Here is a 25,860-nt window from a genome sequence, read left to right as displayed (position 1 = left end):
AAGTGGCTTAAAATTGCGGTATGGATCATGCTGCTGGGACTGGCGGGATTCATACAGTTTTTCTCACCAAAATTGACACTTTCCAACTTTTTGGAATACTCCACCCAATGGCTTTGATCTTCCTAATATATAGTTGAAGAGCATTTCTGCTCATCCAGTACTGGATGTTAGACATGTAATCTGACAATTTAGGGAGGTTGGAAGGGTTCAGAGAGGTGGTAGGAAGGTGGAGCTGCATGTCATCAGTGAACCTGGTGAAACTGAAATGGTGTTTCCAGATGATGTTGGCAAGAGGCAGCAGGTGGATGAGGAATAGGAGGCAGCCAAGGGTAGATTCTTGGGGGATGCCAGGAGGACCATTCTGGGAGTAGGAAGAAAAGCCATTGCAAGTGACTCCCTGGCTATGAATGGATAAATGAGAACAAACCCAGTCCCACCCAGCTGGACAACTATGAATAGAGGTCATAGGAGAATGGTGAGGTCACTAATGACAAGGACTTGGTGTAACATAGCCATTATTATATCAATACGAATAATACCTTTAATAAATCTTTTGGAAAATCCTTCCCATCATTGAGGCCATCCAGATTAGAAATAAACTGCTGGCATGACATCTTTTTTCCAATATTCTGAAATACACAGATATAATAAAATACATTTTAACCGGATAATACCAGACAAAACATTATTTGAAATAAACAAATAAAGCTTAAGATATGTAATTCAGGTATTAAGAATGAAAACAATAAATTCACATAAAAACAAAAGGAGTTGCTATGAATTTTTTTAAAATCTGAATATAAACCTCCATAATAAATGGGGTAGAAAGACTTATCTGAGAGCAGATGCAGGAGCTTTGAGTAGAGTTGCAAAGATAAAAGGGGAAACGGAAGACAAACTAGATGGGATAAAAGTACTAAGCAATAATATTAGGTACTGAAGTGTCCACGGATGAAAGTCTGAAGCACTAGGAATAAAATTGGAGAACAGGGGAGTCAACTATTAAGGCAAGGCACAATGCCATAGTTTTGGCAGAAACTTGGCTTCAGTTAGGGCAGTGCTGGGAACTGCATATTCCTGCTGTAAAATTTTCACAAGAGATGAAGAATTCAAAGGCAAAGGATCAGTGCCATAGCTAATGACAATGTTATAGCTTTGAAAATAAAAGGATATTAGTGAAGGTAGTGTTCAGTAAAGTTCTCACCAGATTTTATTTTTCAATTGAAGGAGTAATTTTACTCATGCTTGCCCAGAAAAATATGAACATGGCTAATGAAAACTGGGGGTGGAATTTAATACAGTTCACAGGCGAGGGACTGTAGAATTGGGAGGGAAGGCAGGATATGGAGAATGCCTGTAGCCTTCCTGATCCTGTCCAATTCAAATGAGGGGAGGGAAGGTGTGGGCACACCTTCTCAGAGGTCAATTGAGGTCATTAAGTAGCCAATTAAGGACAACTTGAGAGCATCTTTCCATCACCACTGGTATTCCAGCAGTGGTAGGGGTGGTTTCTCCACCATATGAGGAGATCACCCTGTAAAAATTGGAAAATCCCTGTGGGCTCAGGCACCAACTGACTAACAACCCCACGCTGGGGCCTACTTTACTGACTCCAGTGAGCCTGATTGCACTTACCTGGGTTCTAGGGCCTGCTCAATCTTGCTGGTACTGACTGAATGCAGACCCAACAGTGGCCACTACACCTGGTGGTACTGATGGCACTAAAGGGCTGCCAGCACTCCGATTGGCTGGTAGCTCTTGGGACTCCATGGAACAGCTCTGGTGAGGTTGAACCCAGCTTTTTGGCAGACTGTGGGGCCACTGCTGGTGGCATTAATTCAGCCCTGGAACTTGATAAATCATGGACCTCCCCTCCAACTACTAAGGAAAGTTAGTGATGAAATAGTAGCAATAGGTCCAAAGATTCTAGTCTGGAGGACGATAAGTTTTACAACTTGCTCACAATATGGACTGGGGCTATGGCGGAAAATTATTTAGACTCAAGTCAGCTATAAGAAAACGGAGAGGAAATATATCAAGGAATATGATCCAGGGACAGGCAGGTTAGGTGGGGTTACAGGGATAGAGCAGGGGAGTAGGTAGGGTGCTCTTTCAGAGGGTTGGTGCAGACTCGATGGGCCAAATGGCCTCCTTCTGCACTGTCGGGATTCTACGATTTTATGATTAGTTAGTGCTTTAAAATATTGATGAAATAGGAACAGACACTCCAATTATAAAAGGTCAGATCACTCTTGACTAATTTAAATACGAATATACAAATTGGGATCAGGATTAGGCTATTCTGGCCCTTGAGCCTGCCCTGCCATTAAGATCATGGCTGACTGAATTGTAATCTCAACCCCATATTCCCACTTACGCCGATAACCTTTCGCAACCTTGCTTATTAAGAATCTATCTAACTCGGTCTTAACAATATTCCGAGCCTCTGATTCCATTCCCATTTGAGCAAAGGAGTTCCATTTTTTTTCATCTCTTAAATGGATGACCCCCTTTTTTAAAAAACAAGTTCTAGATTCTCACACAATCTAGTTCTAGATTCTCTAACAAGAGGAAATATCCTCTCCACATCCACCCTGTCCAGACCGCTCAGGATATTATGGGCTGGATTCTCTGATTTTGAAGTGCTGGTGCCAGCGTGGGAACCGGGGCTTTTTACGACAGAAGAAATGGCGCAACAGCTGCACCGATCCAGCTCCTATAAATGGGAGAGCACCATTGGCACGCAATCAATTCCATGCAAAACGGTGGCAGTCAACAAAATGGCTGGAAGGAGAGCAACGCCATGGTTCAGGCACGCTGAGCTGGACACCCTCCTGGACTCCGCGGAGTAGAGAAGGATAACCCTGTAACCCGGCCCAGGAGGAAGGCCGCCAGGCGCCGCCATTTACCGTGCCTGGGAGCAGGTGGCAGAGACGGTCAGTGCCGTGGCCACCGCCCCTCACCCCCCCCCCCCCCCCCCGCACCCCAGAAGGCTGCACACAACCACCGGGAGCAGGAGAAGACTGGAGGGGGACCACCAGAACTGCAGTCCCTCACCAGGCCCTAGCAGAGCGCATTGGACGTGGTCGGGGGCCCGGAGGAAAGGGAGGTCACCGAGGTGGAGTTCGGCGGCGGGCGCGGAAGTGAGACCTTGCTTAGTTGCAGATCCCCACGACACAGATGTGGACCCGCTCGCCCCCCACTCCTCCAGCCCGCTGTCTAATCATTCATGTTGTCTTGTCTTAAAAGAGCTACCGGAGATGGTGCCGGTCCATGCGGAGTCCCCTGCTCCCAGCCAGTGCCCCCCACTAGTGGGGAGAGCAGCCCAAACACCAGCCCCCCACCTGAGACTCAGGACACCCCGGAGCTCGGGTCAGAGGATGACAATGTCACAGTTGTCGCCTACACCAGCCATCATCCCAGAGACATTCGTGAAGAGGTTCCTGGGACACTCTCCGGTACGCACCACACATCGCATCCAGTACAGGAGATGGAGGTAGGAGCAGCTGAGGGGTGGAGCGATCGGAAGGCAGGCTGGCCCCAGGAACCAGCTGCCATCGAAATGGATCCCGGGCGTTTGGAACATCCAGTCTCAGCCACAGTGCAGATGTAGCCAGAGGTCCAGGAACCACAAGAGGAGATGACGGCAGGCAACCAGCACCTGAAGGCGCAGGTGGGGGAGTCCATCCGCATACAAGAGCAGGGGTGGTGCCGGGAATGCGTGCCACCCAGGCCGACACCGCACGGGTGCCGTTCACGGTGGACGCATTGGGGACGGCGGTTCCGGCTATGGATCAAGGCCTGGGGCAATCTGTGCAGGCAGTGGCCGAGGCCCAGGACAGGGCTGTCCTCTCACAGGCAGCCAAGTGCCAGACCCACCTGGACTTTGCAGAGGCCCTCCTAAGCATGGCCCAGTCTCAGCAGGCCATGGCTGGGAAAGTCGGTGGCATTGCCCAGGTGCTGGCCGGCGTTTCACAGACACTGGGCGGGGTGGCCCAGTCCCAGAGGGAGGTGACCCAGACCGAGAGGGAGGTGGCCCAGTCACTGGCTGATGTGATTTCTTAAATGTTTTCTTTTCTTTATCTTTTCATCTTGCAGGGATTTTATAAGATAGGCACTGCATCCAGGAAGGCATTCTGAGATGATCATGTTCAGTGCAGCCTGATTGGCCATATCAAAAGTACGCCACCAAATATTTCTACAAGTCCTGATACAGGCCATAAGACATAGGAGCAGAATTAGGCCACTTGGCCCATCGAGTCTGCTCCGCTATTCACTCATGGCTGATATTTTCTCATCCCCATTCTCCTGCCTTCTCCCCATAACCCCTGATCCCTTATTAATCAATATCATTGTCACAGGCAATGTCATATCAGAGTATAAGGAAAGAAAAGACAGATGTGGAACTGTGCCACTTGCTGCGGGGAAACTTGGGAATTCCCATGCAGCATAATGATATCCAGCGGTGTTAATGGGTAACACTTGTTTGAAACTTGCTTTTCCTTCCTTGCAAGCGTGAAGAGGACAACCTTTTGTGCAACCACCTCAGAAAATAGTGCAGGAAACTGATGGAAGCAGTCCAGCAGTTCAAGGTCACATTCTCCTTCTAGCTCCCTGTACCTAGAGTCTCAGAAAAAAATGTTGAATTTGAGATGGTTCTTAAGGTTCTGCAAAGGCTTTCCAAATTTTATCAGTGACCTATGACATTCCCTGTTCAACCATGGTTATCCCTTTAAATTTCATTTGATCGCAATTTTTCACTGCATGTGCTCCCAACATCTGTCCAAATCTTCACGTGAAGCTGTCGCACATATGCTAAATATGGAAATTTAATTTCAAACAACATAATTCCATTTAGGTCTGTCTAAAAGCCACCAATAACCATTCCGCTACAATATATGTTAAGGTACAAATACTTCTTTAAAAAAATAATTAACACCTTTAAGAGTTGAGCTGCACATTATTTGCCCCTCTCTACCCGTGGATTTCCAGTACCAGGTAGAATTTTATTGGTAGAACTAATGAGCCCAATCTTGTAAAATCCTGAGATCGAACTAGCACATGTTGATAAATGATCCACTGTCATCTCAATTCCTTTCATTGAAGTACCATAAACAGAATATATTCCACACTTATTCTGACCAGCTCATTTATTATTTTGGTGTTGATCATTCTTTGCAACTATTTGTGATTTAAAGACATGGGGCGAGATTCAGCGATCCCACTGCACCCGGCGTGGATCCGGGCGCAGCGGGTGAATCGCAAGAGAGCCCCAAATTGGGTTCCACGTCGAGCGCTGGGCCGATCGCGGGTCGCCGGGCGCGATCTACCCGGCGCAATCTGGATATTTAAATAAGCATGTGAGGCCTCACCAGCGCGCTGTATAATATTGATTCATACCATGAACCAGGTGTAACAAAACCTCAGGGATCTCGCAGCCCATTAGAGACCAAGTGTCAGGGACAGGGCAGGGTGGAATGCTGGCACGCCCCCTGGAACCCTGACAGTGCCATGGTGCCCGTGTTCCAGATTGGTGTTGCCAGAGTTCGGGCCTGGAGGCCTTGCCAATTGGAGGGGAGGTGTGAGGTGGTTTCCCAGGGGTCACAATAAGGTTGGGTGTTGAGGGGGGGGGGGGAGGCAGAATGAGGAGGGAGGCAGAAAAGGCAGGGGGGCTGAAAGGGGGTGGAAAACGTGCTTAAAGTTTGTCTGCTGAATCGAGCCCATAGAACATTTGTAAAACTACTTCTAATGATTATTATATAGTGCAAAGAAATTGAACACTAAGGGTAGAATTGAATGCCCTCCCCTGAGGCAAATTTGGTAGTGAGAGTGACATTTATTGGATGGGAGGGTGGAAGATGGGGTGATTAACAATGGGGCCGGAAAAGCTTGTGGATGGCCTTCCCACCCCGGCACTAACTGAGCCCCTTAAGTGGGCAATTAATATCATCTAATATTTCAGCCAGTGGGTATGCCCCCAAATATTTACATTAAATTTCACCCCAAAAGTATTTTTCAAAATATCATACTATACTATGGATTTGGTGGACAGATGGTGTCGGAAATAAATTGCCACAATATCATAATCATAGGGCCTGGATTCACATTTTCAACATGCCAGAAATTCATCCGAAATATTAGGTTTCTACCACAGGTTTTTGAAATAATTTTATGAAACTGAAGTATTTTGAACTTTTCAGTAATTTTTCAATTGGAAGCTTTTCTTTCAAATGGGCACATTTCAACATAACCAAATTTTAATTACATACAATGCTAAACAAAAGCGTACTTCCATATTATGTGCAGATATTAGAGGATAAAGGATGCATTAAATGTATAGGAAAGTATATTTTAAAAATCCACACAAAATTGTCCTCAAATGGATGCAAATATCACTTTCAGTTATAAGATCATACTTCGTAGAGTAGCATTCTGATGACCAAGGGTAGGTTTTTTGCCCACCAGAGCTGAGAAACAGATAATTTTAATAAATGCACCAACTGGAAAATTGATTCTGAAGCACTCCTCCAGGTGTTGGAAGGCAAATAAAAGAATGCGGGTTGAAGCCTATACTCATTGGGCCAACCCTCTCAGTTGGGATTTATAATTAACACTGGGAAAAAGTGGTGGTGAAGACGAGAACCTGCTGAGGTTAGAGAAATTAACTTTAAAAATTCAACTGCAAACAAATGTTGACATGTGTAATTTACACATGGTAACTTAAATTTCACATATTCAACCAAATTACAAATGTTATGCAATATATTTCTCAAAGATAGCTATTTTGGCATGTCTAAAAATTCTTACACTTGCACTCAAATGAAATTTAATTAAAATATCACTTGGATTGCACCATGCAGGGGAATGTAAATGAATGATTGAATGAGTGAATAGGTCATGATAACTGTCGACTGCGACATTAAATATTCTGTGGCTAAATAAAAAAACAGAACAATTTGGAGTTGATATGATTATTAGATGTAAAAGTATAGCCAAAAAGCAGTACGCATGCGGGGAATGTGTGCAAAACCAAAAAGTAGTGTAAGAAACGTAACTTACTGTATTAAAAGCGCACATTACAAATTACGTAGCTCATTGATCAGTGTTGTGTTGTAACCAATGCATTCATACAGGTTGTTCTAACCCACGTTAATTTATTCTGTTTCGCTACAATCCTTAGTTATTGCCTCAATTGGTATTTTAATTCACCAGCATAAAACTTATATTGATGCTGCCTAAAGTAGCTGTAGCCCCAATACTACATTTTCTTTTTTAAAATAAATTTACAGTACCCAATTCTTTTTTTTTCAATTATGGGGCAATTTAGCGTGGCCAATCCAGCTAACCTGCACATGTTTGTGTTGTGGGGGTGAGACCCACGCAGACACAGGGAGAATGTCTAAACTCCACACGGACAGTGACCCGGGGCCGGGATCAATCCCGGGTCCTCGGCGGCGTGAGACAGCAGTGCTAACCACTGCGCCACCATGCTGTCCCTACCAATACTACATTTTCTACTAAGTGGGAAGAGTCATAAATGATTGAGAAGAATATTGCCCTCATACATGTTTAGCGTCAGTCAAAAGTACTTTAAAGTACAATTCAGGAAATGTCCTCAAAAATTGCGACTCTCAAGGAAACATTTACAAAATTTTATACAAGTACTGATTTGCTGTTAAATTGTATACTAGTAGCATAGCTACTTCAATTATGCTTCAGTTTGTAACAGTTTAGAGACCTGTCCTAACTTATTATTTACCAGAAAAGAATTTCTCTCTGGTCTTATTTTTCCACCCTGCAGTTATATGAGAATCGTGGTAACTTAACCTGGACACTTCAGTGGATGACTTAGGTTTGCAGTTCCAACCAAATGTCCAGCACCAAAAACACAATCATGGCCGGTTTAGCATAGTGGGCTAAACAGCTGGGTTGTTATGCAGAACAAGGCCAGCAGCGTGGGTTCAATTCCCATACCGACTTACCCGAACAGGTGCCAGAATGTGGGCTAGACAGCTGGTTTGTGATGCAGAACAAGGCCAGCAGCGTGGGTTCAATTCCCATACCGGCTTCCCCAACAGGCGCCGGAATGTGCTTTTCACAGTAACTTCATACTTGTGACAATAAAAAATTATTATGTTATTGATTCAATAGGAACATTCTCTGCTACCTAGCTAAACTATCACAGAACATGGAATTTGAACACGCGATTTTATGGAATTTGGAAGAAGTAAATGTTTATGAGATGGAAAGAACAAGATGGTTGCATTAACTTCAACAATCATGCACTGAGCAGAACTACACTTACCACCTGAGACACCAAATATAGGATCCAGGACAAAGCAGGAAATCAGAAAGGATACAAAGGTAAAAGAAAAAGTTAGTATCTAACATGCAGCTGGTAGGAAGTTCCCTAATGGAGGTTACCAGATCTAGTGGAGGCTAGGGAATATCAATGCAATGTTACATACTCCCTATTGCACTTAGCTCACAACAGATTACAAGCATCAATTTTATGCAAGATTATTGGAAGTATATGATAGGGAAATGCGAGACAGCACACGTAACATTACAAACTGTTCCCTGCCATCCGTCAAAGCATTAACGATAACCATTAAAAGATCAGAAAAACATAAGAAAGATCCGAGGCGTGAAAATTTGGCCTGTCGGAGTTTATATAATAAATATTCCAATTTACCCAGCTTTGCTTTCAACTGCATTCAACACTCCTAAATTATTTTAATTGTATTCTTAACTGAGAGATTATTCCAAATGGAAATCACCCATGAAAGAAAATACAATTTTCTTAGATTTTGGTTGAATATTCCACACTTTAAGCTGATGTTCTCTTGACCCATTTGCCTGACATGTCTTAAAGTAATATTCTGGGTTACTGTACCTATATATCTTCAATTTTATATACATTTATCCAGTATCTTTGTAATATTTTTGAATTTAACATTTTCTAATGTTGTCTCATAGCTCAACCCCTTTTTCCTTTGGGATCATTCCTATTCTTTTCCTATTCCTATTTATATCCTCCACCAAACCTACAAATAGATCAAAGTGTGGTCTGAACAGTGCATTTTAATTTTCTCAGACCTACAGTGCATATTCTGGTTATGAATTCCAATATTCTATTTACTTCTCTATATTTTCTACAACTGAAAGTAGCAAATCTACTGCCGTTTGCAGGTCCCATTTCCAAGAACCCCATGCTGTTGGTACTAATCTGACCCACACGATCGTCCAGCTAACTGACACTCTAAGGAGTCTGAGTGGCTGTGGCAAAGTACACTTTCACATGTGTGTTATAGCATGGAGCTATGGACAGTGATTGTAGAGGCTCCAATTTCTTTCTATTATACACTTGCCCAGGAATCCGTTCCACTTTAACTACCTGCCATCGGCATATGATGGAAGAAGTTACAAGTTGATAGGTATTTAGCCGGGTCATGAATGCACCTTCTTTAGCCAAGGAATGTGACTTGAACCCAGAGCTTCTGGCTCAGAAGACAGGACTCTATTCGCTGCACCAGAAGGCCATATATTCCCTGATTACTTATGAGAATCAAGTCGTCGGTTGTTCCGTGTGAAACCGCACAGTAAAAAGCAGTCATGCACCGTATCTATTGGTTCATGTTCTTCGCCAAACCAGTATTTCAGCATTTATAGTTGATCATACAAAGTCGTGCATTGGGCACAATTTTACGGTCTCCCAGTGGTGGTTTTGTAGGCTCATAAATCTGCTCACAAATGCTATGTCCCTATCAAGGGAGTCAAGGGTCATGGGGGCAAGCAGGAAAGTAGAATTGGGGCCACAATTAAATCAGCCATGATCTTATTGAATGGCGGAGCTCGAAGGGCTGAATGGATGGATTTGCTTATTGTCATGTGTACCGAGGTACAGTGAAAAGTATATTTTCTGCGTGCAGCTCAAACAGATCAATTAGTACATGAAAAGAAAAGAAAATAAATAATAGGGCAACTCCAGCTCTCAAGTCCGATGTTCCTAGGTCCTATGAGTCCATTGTTGCTAACTTTTGGTTGGCTCTTAAATGTTGCTCGTTGTGTCTTTCCTTAATTTGCTCTGTTTCTATAACCTTTGCTCTAGAGTCGCCAGGTATCTTTTTGATACTACCATGAGGTTCAAGTTCAAGTACTGATCAATAACTCACTACACCAATTAGTAAGTTTCAAATCAAAACACATTTATTATACACAGTCAATCACTACTCATGCATAAAACTCTACTTACTAGACTATCTCTAACACTAAAAGGCCTATACTTAGCTTTGGAACTGGCCCACCAGGTCATGGGAACAAATGGCCTTTCGTTCGATTCTGAGTCTGCAGGATTCAAAGCTAGTATGGACTGGTAGCTAGGAGCGCTTATCTCGTAGCGAGCGTTGACTGGAGACTTACTTGGTTGATGCGGCAGCTAGGCAGGTCACTGTCAAGGGTTGTTTCGAGCTGCTGAGTGACCCTGCCAAGAAGGACGAATTGAACTTGGGGACTCTATTTTATAGTCCCCAGGGGCTTCACGCCATTTGGGGCGGACCCCGTATCTGGTTCCAAGTGATTGGACTACGTTCTGATCACTTGGATCGATTTCTCCAATACTGGAGCTGTTCCCTGATCACTGGATGGTTTCTAAGTGTCCGTTGGCCTTCCTTTGTCTTGGCTCCTGCTGGTGCCGAGGAGTCTGGCTTGGCCTTGTTTACCTTAAATGTTTCCAATTGTTCCCGGGGATCGGTCATTAATATGCAGATGGTTGTTAGTTTCAGCTCTGTCTGGGTTTCTGCAATTTCTAACACAGGAAACTTTACACCTGCTAGTTTTTCCTGGCTTGACTGAATTTCCCTGCATTCTTTGCGGATCTCCATTTTAAGTCGGGAAGTGGCCAACCCAGGTGGCTACAGCATAGAAATTCCAGGATGGTCTTTGTGCCACCCTCCCGTCCGCAGTTTTACATTGGGTGTGGGGGGGGAGCCTAGGCCTAGCCATTTTTCCAGAATCTTACTACCGAAGTTAAGCTAACTGGCCTATAATTTCCCACTTTTTGCCTACCTCCTTTTTTAAACAGTGGTGTCACGTTTGCTAATTTCCAATCCGCCGGGACCACCCCAGACACTAGTGAATTTTGGTAAATTATCACGAGTACATTTGCAATTTCCCTAGCCATCTCTTTTAGTACCCTGGAATGCATTCCATCAGGGCCAGGAGACTGATCTACCTTTAGCCCCATTAGCTTGCCCATCACTACCTCCTTAGTGATAACAATCTTTTCAAGATCCTCACCTGTCATAGCCTCATTTCCATCAGTCACTGGCATGTTATTTGAGTCTTCCACTGTGAAGATCGACCCAAAAAACCTGTTCAGTTCCTCAGCCATTTCCTCTTTCCCATTATTAAATCTCCCTTCTCATCCTCTAAAGGACCAATATTTACCTTAGCCACTCTTTTTTGTTTTCTATATTTATAGAAACTTTTACTATCTGTTTTTATATTCTGAGCAAGTTTACTCTCATAATCTATCTTACTCTTCTTTATAGCTTTTTTAGCAGCTTTCTGTTGCCCCCTAAAGGTTTCCCAATCCTCAAGTCTCCCACTAATCTTTGCCACTTTGTATGCTTTTTCCTTCAATTTGATACTCTCCCTTATTTCCTTAGATATCCATAATCGATTTTCCCTCTTTCTACAGTCCTTCCTTTTTGTTGATAAAAACTTTTGCTGAGCACTGTGAAAAATTGCTTGGAAGGTTCTCCACTGCTCCAGGCATCTCGGTAGGCCTGGTCCAGCTGGAAGGTTATATGACTGGGTGCCTGGGCATAAAGAGCATCCGTCACCTCTCAGATGCAGCAGTGCACGGAAGATTGTGATATGCCACACAGGACCCCACTCGAACCCTGGAATGACCCGGTAGCATGAATTTTCAGGGCTGCAGTGACCTTCAAGCCCACCGGGTGTCCGCGAGGACATGGAACAGGTGCCACACCATCTCCCTGCTGAGAGCAGTCTTCTGCGCCACATAGTGTCCGTCAGCTTATTGAATGACCACCGCCGCCTGTACACTTTGGGTCAGCGTTGGCCTCCCTTCTGGGTCCCTCCTCAGCCTTATGGGCAGCCAGGCCTTCAGGGTGTGCGGCGGCCCAGCATAATCTTTTAAATCAATTAAATTATACTTCAATACCAGCCAGGCCATCTCTGCAGGTGATTCAAACTTTAACCAAGAAGAGGAAAACTTCAAAAACAAGCACAACAGCACCAGCAGCCAGAATGAGTAATTGCATCAACTGACCTGTAAGTAGTTCACAATCCTTTTAAATAGTGCTGATGGTGGCAGGGGTTGGGGGTGGTGGGGGTCGGTTCCTTCATTTCATTTCACATGTGTCCAGTTGTGCAAAATTAAGGCAGGATGTAGACTGAAACATGGAATTTGAAAATGGCAGCGTTGGGGTCAAATCTGGACAACAGACTGACTGAAGTCATAATTTGTTTTGCATGTTACTGCCGCTGATAGTTGCATGTGTGCAACCCCCTTTACCAAGATGGAATCTACCACACTGCTCATTGCCGGTCTGCTTGCACATCGCTGACCCCATGTATTACCATTGGGAGGCAATATAGTGCCTAATAAATGGGTGCTGCACAGTCTAATTTCTCCCTCACTGACTCTCATTCCAAGATTTTATTCACATATTAATTTGTTCTGTTAGGAAAATATATGGGGCAAAACTCTCCGTTATCGGCGCAAAGTCCGCCGATCGGCGCAAAAAACGGCGCAAATCCGACCGGCGTCAGCCCGCAAAAATCGTCGCGAAGTCTCCGGCCCGAAATGGGCTAGCAGCGACGTGACGGGATCCACGCTTGCTCACGTCGTTCACGCCGTGCAGCGTCATACACGCCGCATGGCGTGACGGCTCATAAGGACGCGCTGCTCCCCCCCCCCCCCACCCGACCGGAACACCCGACCGGATGGCCGGCCGCCGCTCAGCCCCGAGGTTCCAGTCACGGGATGTGGAAGCGCTCCTGGACGCAGTGGAGCAGAGGAGGGAGGCCCTGTATCCCGGGCACGGCCGCAGAGTTGCCCCATGCCACAGCCGGCGTCTGTGGAGGGAGGTGGCAGAGGCCGTCACCGCTGTGGCCCTGACACCACGGACAGGCACCCAGTGCCACAAGAAGGTGAACGACCTCGTCAGAGCAGGCAGGGTGAGCCTCCCCCCCCCCCCGCCCGATATCCATATCCCCCCTCCCCCATATCCCCCCTCCCCCATATCCCCCCTCCCCATATCCCCCTCCCTCATATCCCCCCTCCCCCATATCCCCCCACCCCCCATCCCCATATCCCCCCTCCCCCATATCCCCACCTCCCCCATATCCCCCCTCCCCCATATCCCCAAGCGAATCCAGCCCTAACCTTAACCTCTGCAATACACGCGCAACCGATGGCGTGCATTCATGTACCTGTCTAACACTGTTGCCTTTTACCCCTGCCACCACCCCCCACAGGAGAAGCGCGCACACAACACCAGGGAGCATGTGAGGACTGGAGGAGGCCCCGCTGATGAGAGGCCACTGACCGAACACGAGGAAAGAGCCCTGGAACTGGCTGGCGGACCCAAGGACCAGGAGGTTGCTGATGCAGAGGTCGGGCGCGTACTAGCAAGTGAGCCACCGACAGCCCGTCCCCATATCCCCCCTCCCCTATATCCCCCTCCCCCATATCACCTGATCACTGCCTGCGTGTCTAACCATGCATGCTTCATTGTGTATCGCAGGAGCAAACGTCAAGGCACCCATCCCCGCAGATGCAGACCGCCCGCAGGATGCCCCTCGGAGGCCACGGGAGACGGAGAGACCCGGACCCTCCGGCATGCGACGCCCGCAGGATGTCCCTTGGAGACCACGGGAGACGGAGACCTGGAGCAACAGGGAGACGACGCCCCCGTCACGTGCGGGTGTGACGACACAGGCGTGTGCCACCCAGCGACGAGAGGAGCAGCCACAGGCCCCCGTCACAGCCGAGCCAGGACACCACTACCCAGGACACCACTACCCAGGACACCACTACCCAGGACACCCCTACCCGGGACAGCACTACCCAGGAAGACGAAATACCGGACAGTGACACAGAGTGGATGGGTGGAGACGAACCCCCACCCCAAAGTGCCATGGACTCAGAGTGGGACGAAGAGCACGACACAACGCCACTGCTGTCACCAACACCCTCCACCATCGCAGAAACACTCACCTTGGTTGGGCACTTTAGTGATGAGGCGTCTGGTACACTCACTGGTGCGCACAACAGCCGTCCCGGTACAGCAGGTGGAGGTAGGAGCAGCAGAGGGGCCGGGCGGTCAGAGGGCAGCCCAGCCCAAGCGAAAATCTGCCGTCCAGATGGATCCCGGGTTCCTGGAGTTACCACAGCCACCCATAGATCCGATGCAACCACCGAACCGGAGACGAGCGAAGAGGGCGACGGCCGGCTTGCGGCGGCTGCAGTCGCAGGTGGAGTCCACCCGCGTCCAGGAGCTGGGAGTGGTGCCGGTCATACGTGCCACCCAGGCCGACACCGCACGGGTGGCGTCAGCGGTGGAGGCAATGGGTGCGACGGTGTCAGACATGGGGAACGGTTTGCGAGGCCTGGGGCTTTCCGTGCAGGCGGCGTCTGTGGCCCAGGACATGGCTGCCCTCTCACAGGAGGCGATGAGCCAGTGCCAGCGCCAGATGGCAGAGACGCTCAACGCCATGGCCCAGTCTCTGCAGGCCATGGCCCAGTCTCAGCAGGCCATAGCCCAGTCTCTGCAGGCCATCGCTGAGGGCATCGGCGCCATTGGCCATGTGCGAGCCGGCGTCCCACAGTCACAGACAGGGTTTGCCAATCCCCTGGGCTCCATGGCTGCAAACCTGCAGACCCCTGTCGATACCAGCACGGGCCTCCAGGACTGGCAGCGCCAGATGTCGGGGGGACGTCGGATGGCCAGTCCGTTCGCATCACCCACCCATGTAGAGGCCTGGGGGCCTCGGGCACCCCGAGGGAGGAGGAGGTGCTGTGGTCCATCCCGGGTCCCCCTGTAGGGGAGGTCCCGGAACACCCCGACACCTCGGACTCCCCGCCCTTCCGTCACAGGTGCATCGGGTGGGCAACGGGCAGGACAGGCTGGCAGCTCGCCATCCCAGTCGCCCGGGCCGCAGCCTGGCCCATCTAGGCCAGGACGCCCCAGGAAACGGCCGCCAAAGGGATCCAGTGTCAGAGGGCAGGAATCACAGGAGTCCACCTCCAATTCTGCTGTACCGTCTGGGGAACCACGTAGACATAGTCAAAGGGCCCATAAGGCCAAACAATTAGACACTGAGTAAGTTGGCACGGGTGCAGGGCACAGATGAGTTTTAGGGGCTAGGGCACGTGCATGAACTCCTTTGGTTATTAAAGTCAATGTTACACCTACAGAAGCTGCCTTTGTGCTCTGTCCAAAGCGTGCGGGGGTGTCATGTACGTTGAGCGCAAGTGTGTGTGTGTGAGGGGTGGTCTTACCTCAGCCCCAGGTGAGTCTGCCCCTTCCCCCTGGGCTGCCATCAACATCCCCCCCGGGCAGAGGATGGGACCGTGCGCTCCAGTGTCACAGCCGCATGCAGGGATGGTCCGGGTGGATGGTGGTACTGTGGCCATGGGTCAGACATAGTCCGACGATGTGGAGCCAGGAGCTCATCGCAGGGCGGGTTGTCATCATCCTCCATGGCCTGCAATAGACACGCGTCCACAAGCAACTGTGTGAGCCCGGCTGTTGTGCCGCAGGTGGATCGGCAATGGGTGGGGTTGGGGAGGGGGGTGAGGGTGCTGGGTGGGTGGATGGGTGTGGGGTGTGGGTCGGCTGTTGCCATGGTGTGCGGTCTGTGACCATACTACCCGATTCCCACGCCCATCTAGTCAGTGAAGCGGGCGGCTATCAGCCTGTCCCGTGCCCGCTGGGCCAGCCGGTAACGGTGGACAGCCACCCGCCTGTGTCTAGCCCGTCTGCCCTGACCATTGCCCCCATCCCGCTCATCTGGGGAGGACTGCGCCTCTTCCTGCTGCTCCTCCACTCCGCCCTCCTCTGCCTGCGGCACATCGCCCCTCTGCTAGGCTATGTTGTGCAGGACGCAGCACACCACAATGATGCGGCCGACCCTATCTGACCGATACTGGAGGGCGCCCCCAGAGAGGTCCAGGCACCTGAAACGCATCTTCAGCACGCCAAAGCACCTCTCAATCACTCCCCTTGTCGCTACATGGGCATCATTGTAGCGGTTCTCCGCCTCATTGCGTGGCCTCCGTATAGGCGTCATCAGCCACGATCGCAATGGGTAGCCCCTGTCGCCCAGCAACCAGCCCCTCAACCGGGGATGGCGTCCCTCGTACATGCCGGTGATGGATGACCGCGACAACACGTATGAGTCGTGTACACTGCCCAGGTAACGGGCGCAGACGTGCAGGATCATCATGCGGTGGTCGCAGACCACCTGTATGTTCATCGAATAGGTCCCCTTCCTATTGGTGAACACGGCCCTGTTATCTGCAGGTGGCCGCACGGCGACGTGCATCCCATCAATCACGCCCTGGACCATGGGGAACCCGGCCAAGGCAGAGAAGCCCACGGCCCGGGCATCTTGGCTGGCCCGGTCCACAGGGAAGCGGATGTAGCGGTGCGCCATGGCATATAGGGCGTCTGTCACTGCCCGGATGCACCGGTGCACCGATGTCTGCGATATGCCGGACAGGTCCCCACTCGGTGCCTGGAATGACCCCGTTGCATAAAAGTTCAGGGCCACCGTAACCTTGACGGACACGGGGAGAGGGTGTCCCCCGCCAGTGCCACGCGGTGACAGGTGTGCCAGCAGGTGGCAGATGTGTGCCACGGTTTCCCGCCTCATCCGGAGTCTCCTCCTGCATTCCCGGTCCGTGAGGTCCTGGTATGACTGCCGGGGCCGGTACACACGGGGCGCCCTCGGGTGCCTCCGTTGCCGTGGGGCCGCGACGTCCTCCTCCCCCTCCTCGTCCTGTCCGTCAGGTGTCCCTCCAGCCTGGGCGGCTGCCGCCTGCCCTTCTGCGGCAGCCTGCGCCGCCTCTCTGGCACGCTCCTCCTCCTCCTCATCCAGGGCAACATAGACATTAGCGGCTGCCGCCACGGCGGCCAACATCGCTGGATGATCGGAAAACATGACGGCCTGGTTTGGGGGGGGGGGGGGGGGGGGGGGGGCCATGTCATCATTGCCCATACCCACTCCTCCCCCCAGCCAGGTGGCATGGACCGCATGGATCCAACTGTTGGAGGCTGGCACCTGGCCAGGTGGACCAACTCACTTGCCCTCGCACCCCCCCTCCCCGGCACGGACCACCCCCCCCATCCCCCTCCCCGGCACGGACCCCATCCTCCTCCCCGGCATGGACCCCCCTCCCATCCCCCTCCCCGGCACGGACCCCATCCTCCTCCCCGGCACGGACCCCCCCCCCCCGGCACGGACCCCATCCTCCTCCCCGGCATGGACCCCCCCCCCCCCCCACCCCCCTCCCCGGCACGGACCCCATCCTCCTCCCCGGCACGGACCCCCCCCCATCCCCCTCCCCGGCACGGACCCCATCCTCCTCCCCAGCACGGACCCCCCCCCCATCCCGGCACTGACCCCCCCCTCCCGGCACTCCCCCGGAGCCTAGCCCACTCTAACCATAACCCCCGCCCCACACACACACACACACAACCCTGCACACACCTCTCCCCACACATTCAGACTGCGGCCACGCCATCGCCTGCCCAGCGGCCAACCCCCCAGGCCGTCACCCACCTCCACGCTGGTCGGCGTGAACCTGGAGCACAGGTTGACGCCGATTAAAAGGAGGTTTGATTTACGTCGACGTGACCCGTCATCACGTCAACGGGACTTCGGCCCATCCGGACGGGAGAATATCGGCAGGCCCAAAATCGGCTGCCTTGCGCCCACCCGTGCCATTCTCCGACGTCTGCGGCGCCATTAACGCCCCGCCGACTTTTCTCCCTTCGGAGACTTCGGCAACCGGCGGGGGCGGGATTCACGGCGGCCAACGGCCATTCTCCGACCCACTGGGGGGTCGGAGAATGACGCCCATGGTTCCTAAATGAATAGCCAGTAAGTGCTAACTATTGCTTGTTTTTTATGCATGAAGCTCATTATTTGCTGTAAAGCACCATCATCTAGGAAAGGATTCAAAAATAAATCAGTGTTATTAAAAACTAAAGCTATTTTAGAAATACAGGTCAGAATATTCCCAGCTTGATCGAGGCAGGTTCAGGAGCACGTGGGATGGGAGAGTCCCAGAGAGGATGTCTGTCAGGATCTCGATATGATCTGCCCCTCTTCCAGCTTATCCTGGAATGACTTGCAAGTTCAATGGTAAACCGGGGATTATAACATCTCCACTGAAATCATCAAACCTTGATTGAGCCTTCTGAAACATAGAATCCTTCTTTCCCAACAGCACAAAGGTTAAATGCTGCATTTACTATTTGTCAGGTTGGAGGAAGGTGAGTGTACAATAGGAAGACATCATAGTGTGAAACTAACCTGGGGCGGGATTCTCCAACCCCCCGCCGGGTCGGAGAATCGCTGGGGGCTGGCGTGAATCCCACCCCCGCCGTGACCCGAATTCTCCGCCACCAGAGATTCGGCGGGGGCGGGAATTGCACCGCACCGGTCGGCGGGCCCACCCCCGCCGATTCTCCGGCCCGCGATGGGCTGAAGTCCCGCTGCTGGATTAAACCACCTTTTGAATGGTGGGACAAGGTGGCGTGGGCAGGCTCCGTGGTCCTGGGGGGGGGGGGGGTGCGGGGCGATCTTGCCCCGGGGGGTGCCCCCACGGTGGCCTGGCCCACGATCGGGGCCCACCGATCCGCGGGCGGGCTTGTGCCGTGGGGGCACTCTTTTTCTTCCGACTTCGCCATGGTCTTCACTATGGCAGAGGCGGAAGAGACCCCCTCTCTGCGCATGCACGGGGATGACGTCAGCAGCCACTGACGCTCCCGCGCATGCGCCGACCCGCGTCGCCCGGCGAAGACCTTTCGGCCCTGGCTGGGGTGGCGCCAAAGGCTTTTCCCGCCAGCTGGTGGAGCGGAAACCGTTCCGGCACGGGCCTAGCCCCTTAAGGTGAGGGCTTGGCCCCTAAAGGTGCGGACGCTTCCGCACCTTTGGGGCGACCCAACACCGGAGTGGTTCCCGCCACTCCATTACGCCGGAACCCCCCGCCCCGCCGGGTAGGGGAGAATCCCGCCCCTGGTATCAGTAATATAAACAAGCCTGTGATCAGCCAAAATAAACGATTTCTGCTCACAGGTATAGTTCTTGCAGCCTAACCTCAATGATTTTGTTGGGCACAGAAACACTGTATAACGTCTATCAATTGTCTTGGATGCCATTTGAAGTTAATCTCATTTTAGTGCCTGTGAGACTTCCCTGTGATATGGGTTTTACATATTCAGCAGATGGTTGGATCTTTGAGGAGGAGGTTCTGTGTGCTCCAGGTCAGCAGCCACAATGATAGGAGTAGCAAATCAAACAGCAACAGCTGTCATCTCCTGAACCCCATTCCGCTGGATGGAACAGACGGGATGGACATTGAAGGAGGCAATACCCTCATCACAGGTCTGCTGCTCGAACAGCAGTGTCTCTGGAGGCTCAGGTTTATGCAGCAGGTGGCCTCTTGGAAGTAGATGTCCAGCCTAGAGGAGCTAGGTCACCAATGCTTTGCTTGTGAGGACTTGCAACTATATTCACTTTGAGGTGGTTGAGGGAGTCAAACACAGCAGATGGTTGGGTTTGTTTCCCTTGCAAGAGTTTCATAAGTCCAGATGGGTGCCATTGACTGCATCACGTGGCAATGAAGGCACAATCAGTACAGCTAGGCTATTTATCAAATGTAAGAGCTTCTGCTCCGTAATGCGCAGCTGGTATGTGACCATCACAAGAGGATTATGCAATTGTCTGCCAAGTATGCACAGAGCTGCCATGACTCATATATTCTTCAGCAGTCTCAAGTTCCACATCTTTTCTGTCCACTGGGGAGCCTTAGAGGTTGGCTCCTGGTGGATAAAGGATACCCACTTTCATCCAGGGCTATAATAGAGCAAGTCATTTCCAGAACTATAATCGAGCAAAACATTGGTTTACGCAAAATTAGGTTCCACTGCCTTGACCGATCTGGAGCTGCCCTTCAATATGCTCCAACACGGTAGCATTGTGGATAGCACAATTGCTTCACAGCTCCAGGGTCCCAGGTTCGATCCGGCTTGGGTCACTGTCTGTGTGGAGTCTGCACATCCTCCCCGTGTGTGCGTGGGTTTCCTCCGGGTGCTCCGGTTTCCTCCCACAGTCCAAAGATGTGCAGGTTAGGTGGATTGGCCATGATAAATTGCCCATAGTGTCTAAAATTGCCCTTAGTGTTGGGTGGAGTTACTGGGTTATGGGGATAGGGTGGAGGTGTTGCCCTTGGGTAGGGTGCTATTACCAAGAGCCTGTGCAGACTCGATGGGCTGAATGGCCTCCTTCTGCACTGTAAATTCTATGATATCTATGATAACAAGACTGTATTGTTGATTGTAGTGGGCTATTGTGCCCTTCACAACATGGCACTGCAGACAGGATGAAAAGGTGGAGAAGGAAACATCCTAAAAGTGCTGTTGGTGCTTGCAGCCACAGGCCTACCTGCCAGAGACACACACAATGCACTCATCCAGGCAGACTTGACTAGAGAAGTACTGTCAGTATTGAAAGCTTCTCACCATGGCCCCTGTGTAAACATCCACTCCATTTTAACACCAGAAAACCTCCTCTCTACTGACACAATCTCCAGACTCATCAACAGTTCATGCCATTCATCAAAATTAAACTGACCAGAGTCATTGGGCGAATCCACAAAGTAAAGATATGATAATTAGTTCACAAAAAATATTATTTTATTCAATTAGAGGGCATCGATGGAACACTAATGAAACAATGTTATGAGTACCCAGGTGATTCCCTTTGTGTAATTAAAACATTTTCCTTGTACGCTTTCTATTATCTCTACATGGTGCTACCCATGTGGCTTCAGCTGAGCTAGAGAAAGGCTGCACGTTCCTTTGCTCTGCCACAAGATGCCGTGGCGGACAAATTCTGGTGGCTGAACTCATACTCGTATGGGTTCAGCCACCAAGGCAGTGCTTTGATCATGGTTATGTAGACTGGCAGCCAGACTGGGCAGGCAATTAGTGTGGGCCATTATGCACTTGATGGCCTGCTTGCCTCTCCATGAGATAGGCTACTCTTTCAATTATGTGATCGTTAGTACAAGTGACTGAGACATCATGGCACTCATACTAAAGATAGATTCTTCAGACAGAAGCACACACATTTCATGTTGCTGCTCTGCAAGTATCCTTTGAGTGTACAATCTTTGAAGTTAAGCATATGCCAGCCTCCGACAAGGAGTCTTCACTCCTATTTCTGTCTCCAGCAACTGCTCCTGCTCACATGTGATGTGCCCCTCACCACGTGCCACTTTATGTAGCTGATAAGCCAGGCACATCTAAAAAGCAGCAAGGCTTCGGGAGAAAGAGGCTAAAAAGAGCAAGACTAAAAATGGTGAGTATTTGGGACTAAGAGGTAATAAAAAGCAGGAGTTCAAGACTGAGAGGTTAAAACAGCCAGAGTTCAGGACTAAGAGATTAAAATAGTGAGCAATAATGAGAGTTCTAAAGATCAAGATTAGAATCAGTTTGGATAGAGATAAGAAATAAATCACTTGTGAGAGTAGATTATTGGTCCCCTAATAGTAACAACACTGTTGGATGGGGTATACAGGAATAAATAATGGGGGCCTGTGAGAAAGGTACAGCGATGATTATGGAGGATTTTATTCCATATATCGATTGGATGGATCAGATTGGCAAAGGTAGCCTGAAAGATGAGATCATAGAATGTTTTCAGGATAGTTTCTTAGACCAGCATGTTCTAGAGACAACAAGGGAGAGAGGATTTTAGATCTGGTAATGGGCTATGAGACACGGTTAATTAATTACCTCATAGTAAAGGAGTCCAAGGCAGCAGTGATCATAACATGGTCGAATTTTGCATTCAGTTTTCGGAAGAGAAGGGTAGGTTTCAGACTAGTATTTTAAACTTAAGTAAAGGTAGTTAGAAGGGTATGAAGACAGAATTGGATTAAGCAAACTGTGAAATTAGATTATGGGGTAGGTAAATAGAAATGCAGTAGAGACTCCTGTTCCAAATTCCTATGTTCATATGTATCTGTGTGTTTCTGCTCTGGTGAGTAGGAGCCATGTGACATGAGTCATGAGGACTCCTCAGGTCGGCACTGTGGCGCCAGGGACTCTTGTTCAATTCTGGCCTCTATCTGTGTGGAGTTTGTATGTTCCCCCAGTGTCTGTGTGGGTTTCCTCCAGTTTCCTCCCACAGTCCATAAATGTGCAGGTTAGGTGGATTGGCAATGCTAAATTGCCCCTTAATGTCCAGGAATGTGCAGATTAGGTTCTGGGTTACAGGGACAGGGTGGGGTTGACAGGGAGTGTAAATGGATAGAGTGCTCATTCAAAGTGTCAGTGCAGACTTGATGGGCCGAAAGACCTCTTTCTGCACGATAGGCATCTCATGATTCAACTACTCCACGAACACCGCCAGTGCACGTGGAGGAAATGGAAGACATGACTCATTGCTGGACCTAAATTAAATTGGGTTCCAAGTTAGCATTATGCATATCATGACACACTGCTCCTCCCGTTAGATCACGCCCGAAGTGTGGAATGAAATGAGACTTGGTGGGTGCATCCTGATGGCCGACCCGGGGAGACCGTAGCTGGTATTTAATGTCAATTAGAGCCGGTAGTGATGACCTATGGGTTTCACAGCGGAAATGGCTTTGCGGCCAGCTGGTTCGCCTGGACCATGCCCAGCAGTTCCCCACTAATGAGGGGGGGCAGCTCTTAAACACTGCCTCCAACAGGCAACATGGAGCCACGCCACTGCGCAGATCCGCTCTGCGGTTCGGAGATGCCGACCTGGCTAGACTGCTAGACACGGTGGACCCTGTTCCCCTGAGGGAGTCGGAGGGTCAGCCACAGGTCAACCGGTGCCTCCAGGGGGCAGTGGCAGTGGCCGTCAGCTCGGGGAGCATAACCCAGGGGCGGCACAATGGTTAGCACTGCTGCCTCAGAGCACCAGGGGCCCAAGTTCAATTCCGGCCTTGGCTACCATCTGTGTGGAGTTTGTATGTTCTCCCCATGTCTCCGTGGGTTTCCTCCGGGTGCTCCAGTTTCCACCCAGTCCAAAGATGTGCAGGTTAGGTGAATTAGCCGTGCTAAATTTCCCCTTAGTGTCTCGGGATGTGCAGGTTAGGTCATGGGATTACGGGGATAGGTAGTGGTGGACACTTGTAAAAAGGCAGAGTGCTTATTCGAAGGACAAGTGCGACTCGGGCTGAATGTTCTCCTTTTGCACTGTCGTGATTGTATGATTCTAACCAGGAGCACCTCGGTCCTGTGTTGGAAGAAACTCAATGACCTCCATCAGGCCACATAGGTGAGTTGACTTTAACCCCCTGGCACACGATGTATGAAGTGTGCAGCTCACGATACCTTCTCTTTGTTCCTGCAGAAGTTGGCACACAAGGTGGGAAAGGGCCCAGACGGGCGGCAGGGTGCCAGACTCAGAGTCTCCACCTCCCTGCGAGGAACGCACCCTGGAAATCGAGGGATGACCGACATCGAGATTGGTCTACGCCACAATGATGAGGATCCACCACGCCCACCCCGATGACCTGACTAAAGTGAGTTTTGTATGTCAGACACTATGACCCTTCCCTCTCTCACTGATCACATGTCCATTCGACTGCAGGATCTCCATCTGATGGTGCCGGCCCATCTCTAATGGCCCCCAGGGTACCTTCCAAGAGAACCCCTCAGAGGAGAGCTCCGGGTATGCCACCATAGGTGCGTCACAGCTGTCATCCCCACCTTCCACTAGCACAGAGACACACCTCGGTAGGCAACATTAGTGTACAGGCTTCTGGAGCACAATCTGGTGAGCACCACACAGTTACCGATGCACATTAGGTGGAGGCAAGAGCATCCAAGGGAGACAGCAGTCAGAGGTCTGCAGGACCCCGGGACCCAGATGGGTCCCAGACACCGAACCTCTGGACCTGAGCTGATCCAGACACTAGGGTGCAGCGATGAGATTCAGGAGGGGATGTCAGCAACACTTCAGCAGGTCCATAGCTGATTGGAAAAATCCAAAGGCTATGGGCAGAGGAGATGGCACCAGAAATGTGTGGCACCGAGGCCAACACTGCTGGGGTGGCGACCGCAGTGGAAAGCTTGAAGCACAACATCAGCATTATGAGTGGTGGTGTTCAAGGTATTGCTCAGTCAGTGAAGCAAATGGCTTAGTGCCTCAACATCATGTCGCCGTCACTGGGGGACATGTCCCAGCCGAGGCGCTGCGGAGCGTGCCCCAGTCACAGGTGGACTTTGCCGATGCACTCCAGAGCGTGCCCCAGTCACTGAGGAACGTGTCCCAGATGCGGATGGACATTGCCGAGGCACTCCAGGGCATGGCCCAGTCGCAGACGAGCATCGCCGAGGGCGACGACACCATGGTGCAGACAAAGAGCTGAGCCAGATGAAGAAGGGGCCTTTGGAGCTCACTCCAGTTACCCCTCCATCGCAGATGGTTACATTGTCGAGATACAGGAACGTGGCCCGCAACCCATGTTGATCAACCATTCGGTCCATCTCCCGTTGGAAGACCGAGACCCCGTTTGTGACACCAAATGGGACCCTTAGGAAATGGTATAATCGCCCGTCTGCCTCGAAGGCTGTGTACTTGCGGTCACTTGGGCGGATGGGGAGCTGATGGTAGGCGGACTTGAGGTCCACGGTGGAGAAGACTTTATATTGGGCAATCCGATTGACCATGTCGGATATGCGGGGGAGAGGGTACGCGTCTAGTTGTGTGTACCTGTTGATGGTCTGGCTATAGTCTATGACCATCCTTTGTTTCTCCCCTGTCTTCACTACTACCACCTGTGCTCTCCAGGGACTATTGCTGGCCTGGATTATGCCTTCCTTTAGTAGCCGCTGGACTTCGGACCGAATGAAGGTCCGGTCCTGGGCGCTGTACCGTCTGCTCCTAGTGGCGACGGGTTTGCAATCCGGGGTGAGGTTCGCAAACAAGGACGGGGGTTGCACCTTGAGGGTTGCGAGGCCGCAGATAGTGAGTGGGGGTATTGGGCCGCCGAATTTGAACGTAAGGCTCTGTAGATTGCACTGGAAATCTAATCCCAGTAATGTGGGGGCGCAGAGTTGGGGAAGGACGTGTAGTTTGTAGTTTTTGAACTCCCTCCCCTGCACCGTTAGGGTAACTATGCAGAAACCTTTGATCTGTACGGAGTGGGATCCTGCAGCTAGGGAAATCTTTTGTGCGCTGGGGTAGGTGGTCAAGGAACAGCATCTTACCGTGTCGGGGTGGATAAAGCTCTCCGTGCTCCCGGAGTCGACTCGGCATGGTGTCTCGTGCCCGTTTAATTAGCACCGTTGTCGTCGTCGTCTGGAGTGTCCGGGGCCGAGCTTGATCGAGCGTTATTGAAGCGAGACATGGTTGTAGTAGTGGAGCGTCTTCCTCGAACCCCGTGGAGCCGTCGACACTGGGGTCCGTTGTTGCTGTCCAAGATGGCGTCGGGGATGAACAAAATGGCTGCCCCCATACATCGCACATGGCTGGGGGTCACAAGATGGCGGCGGGGGTGGACAAAATGTCCGCCCCCATGCGTCGTACAGGTCTGGGGTGGTCCAAGATGGC

At 50.6% G+C, this 25,860-nt stretch overlaps 1 protein-coding gene across 6 annotated transcripts in view; it reads right to left on the bottom strand.

Annotated features, from left to right (window-relative positions):
* The window catches only part of LOC140426938 (PH and SEC7 domain-containing protein 2-like), a 294,703-nt gene that overhangs the window by 98,785 nt on the left and 170,058 nt on the right, over positions 1-25,860 (bottom strand). For 4 of the 6 annotated variants that reach the window (XR_011948349.1, XM_072512237.1, XM_072512242.1 and 1 more), the window contains one exon: positions 540-630. Coding sequence is in view for 5 of the 6 variants with exons in the window: in XM_072512237.1 (XP_072368338.1) it covers positions 540-630 (91 nt within the window). In the remaining variant the exon portion in view is untranslated. The remainder of the gene's footprint in view (positions 1-539; positions 631-25,860) is intronic. The other 2 variants (XM_072512238.1, XM_072512239.1) reach the window with 1 other exon arrangement.

This window comes from Scyliorhinus torazame, chromosome 7 (assembly GCF_047496885.1).
Source record: "Scyliorhinus torazame isolate Kashiwa2021f chromosome 7, sScyTor2.1, whole genome shotgun sequence".
Taxonomy (NCBI): Eukaryota; Metazoa; Chordata; class Chondrichthyes; order Carcharhiniformes; family Scyliorhinidae; genus Scyliorhinus; species Scyliorhinus torazame.
Note: the sequence above shows the minus strand (reverse complement) of the source record. Positions and strands in the feature narration are given on the sequence as shown.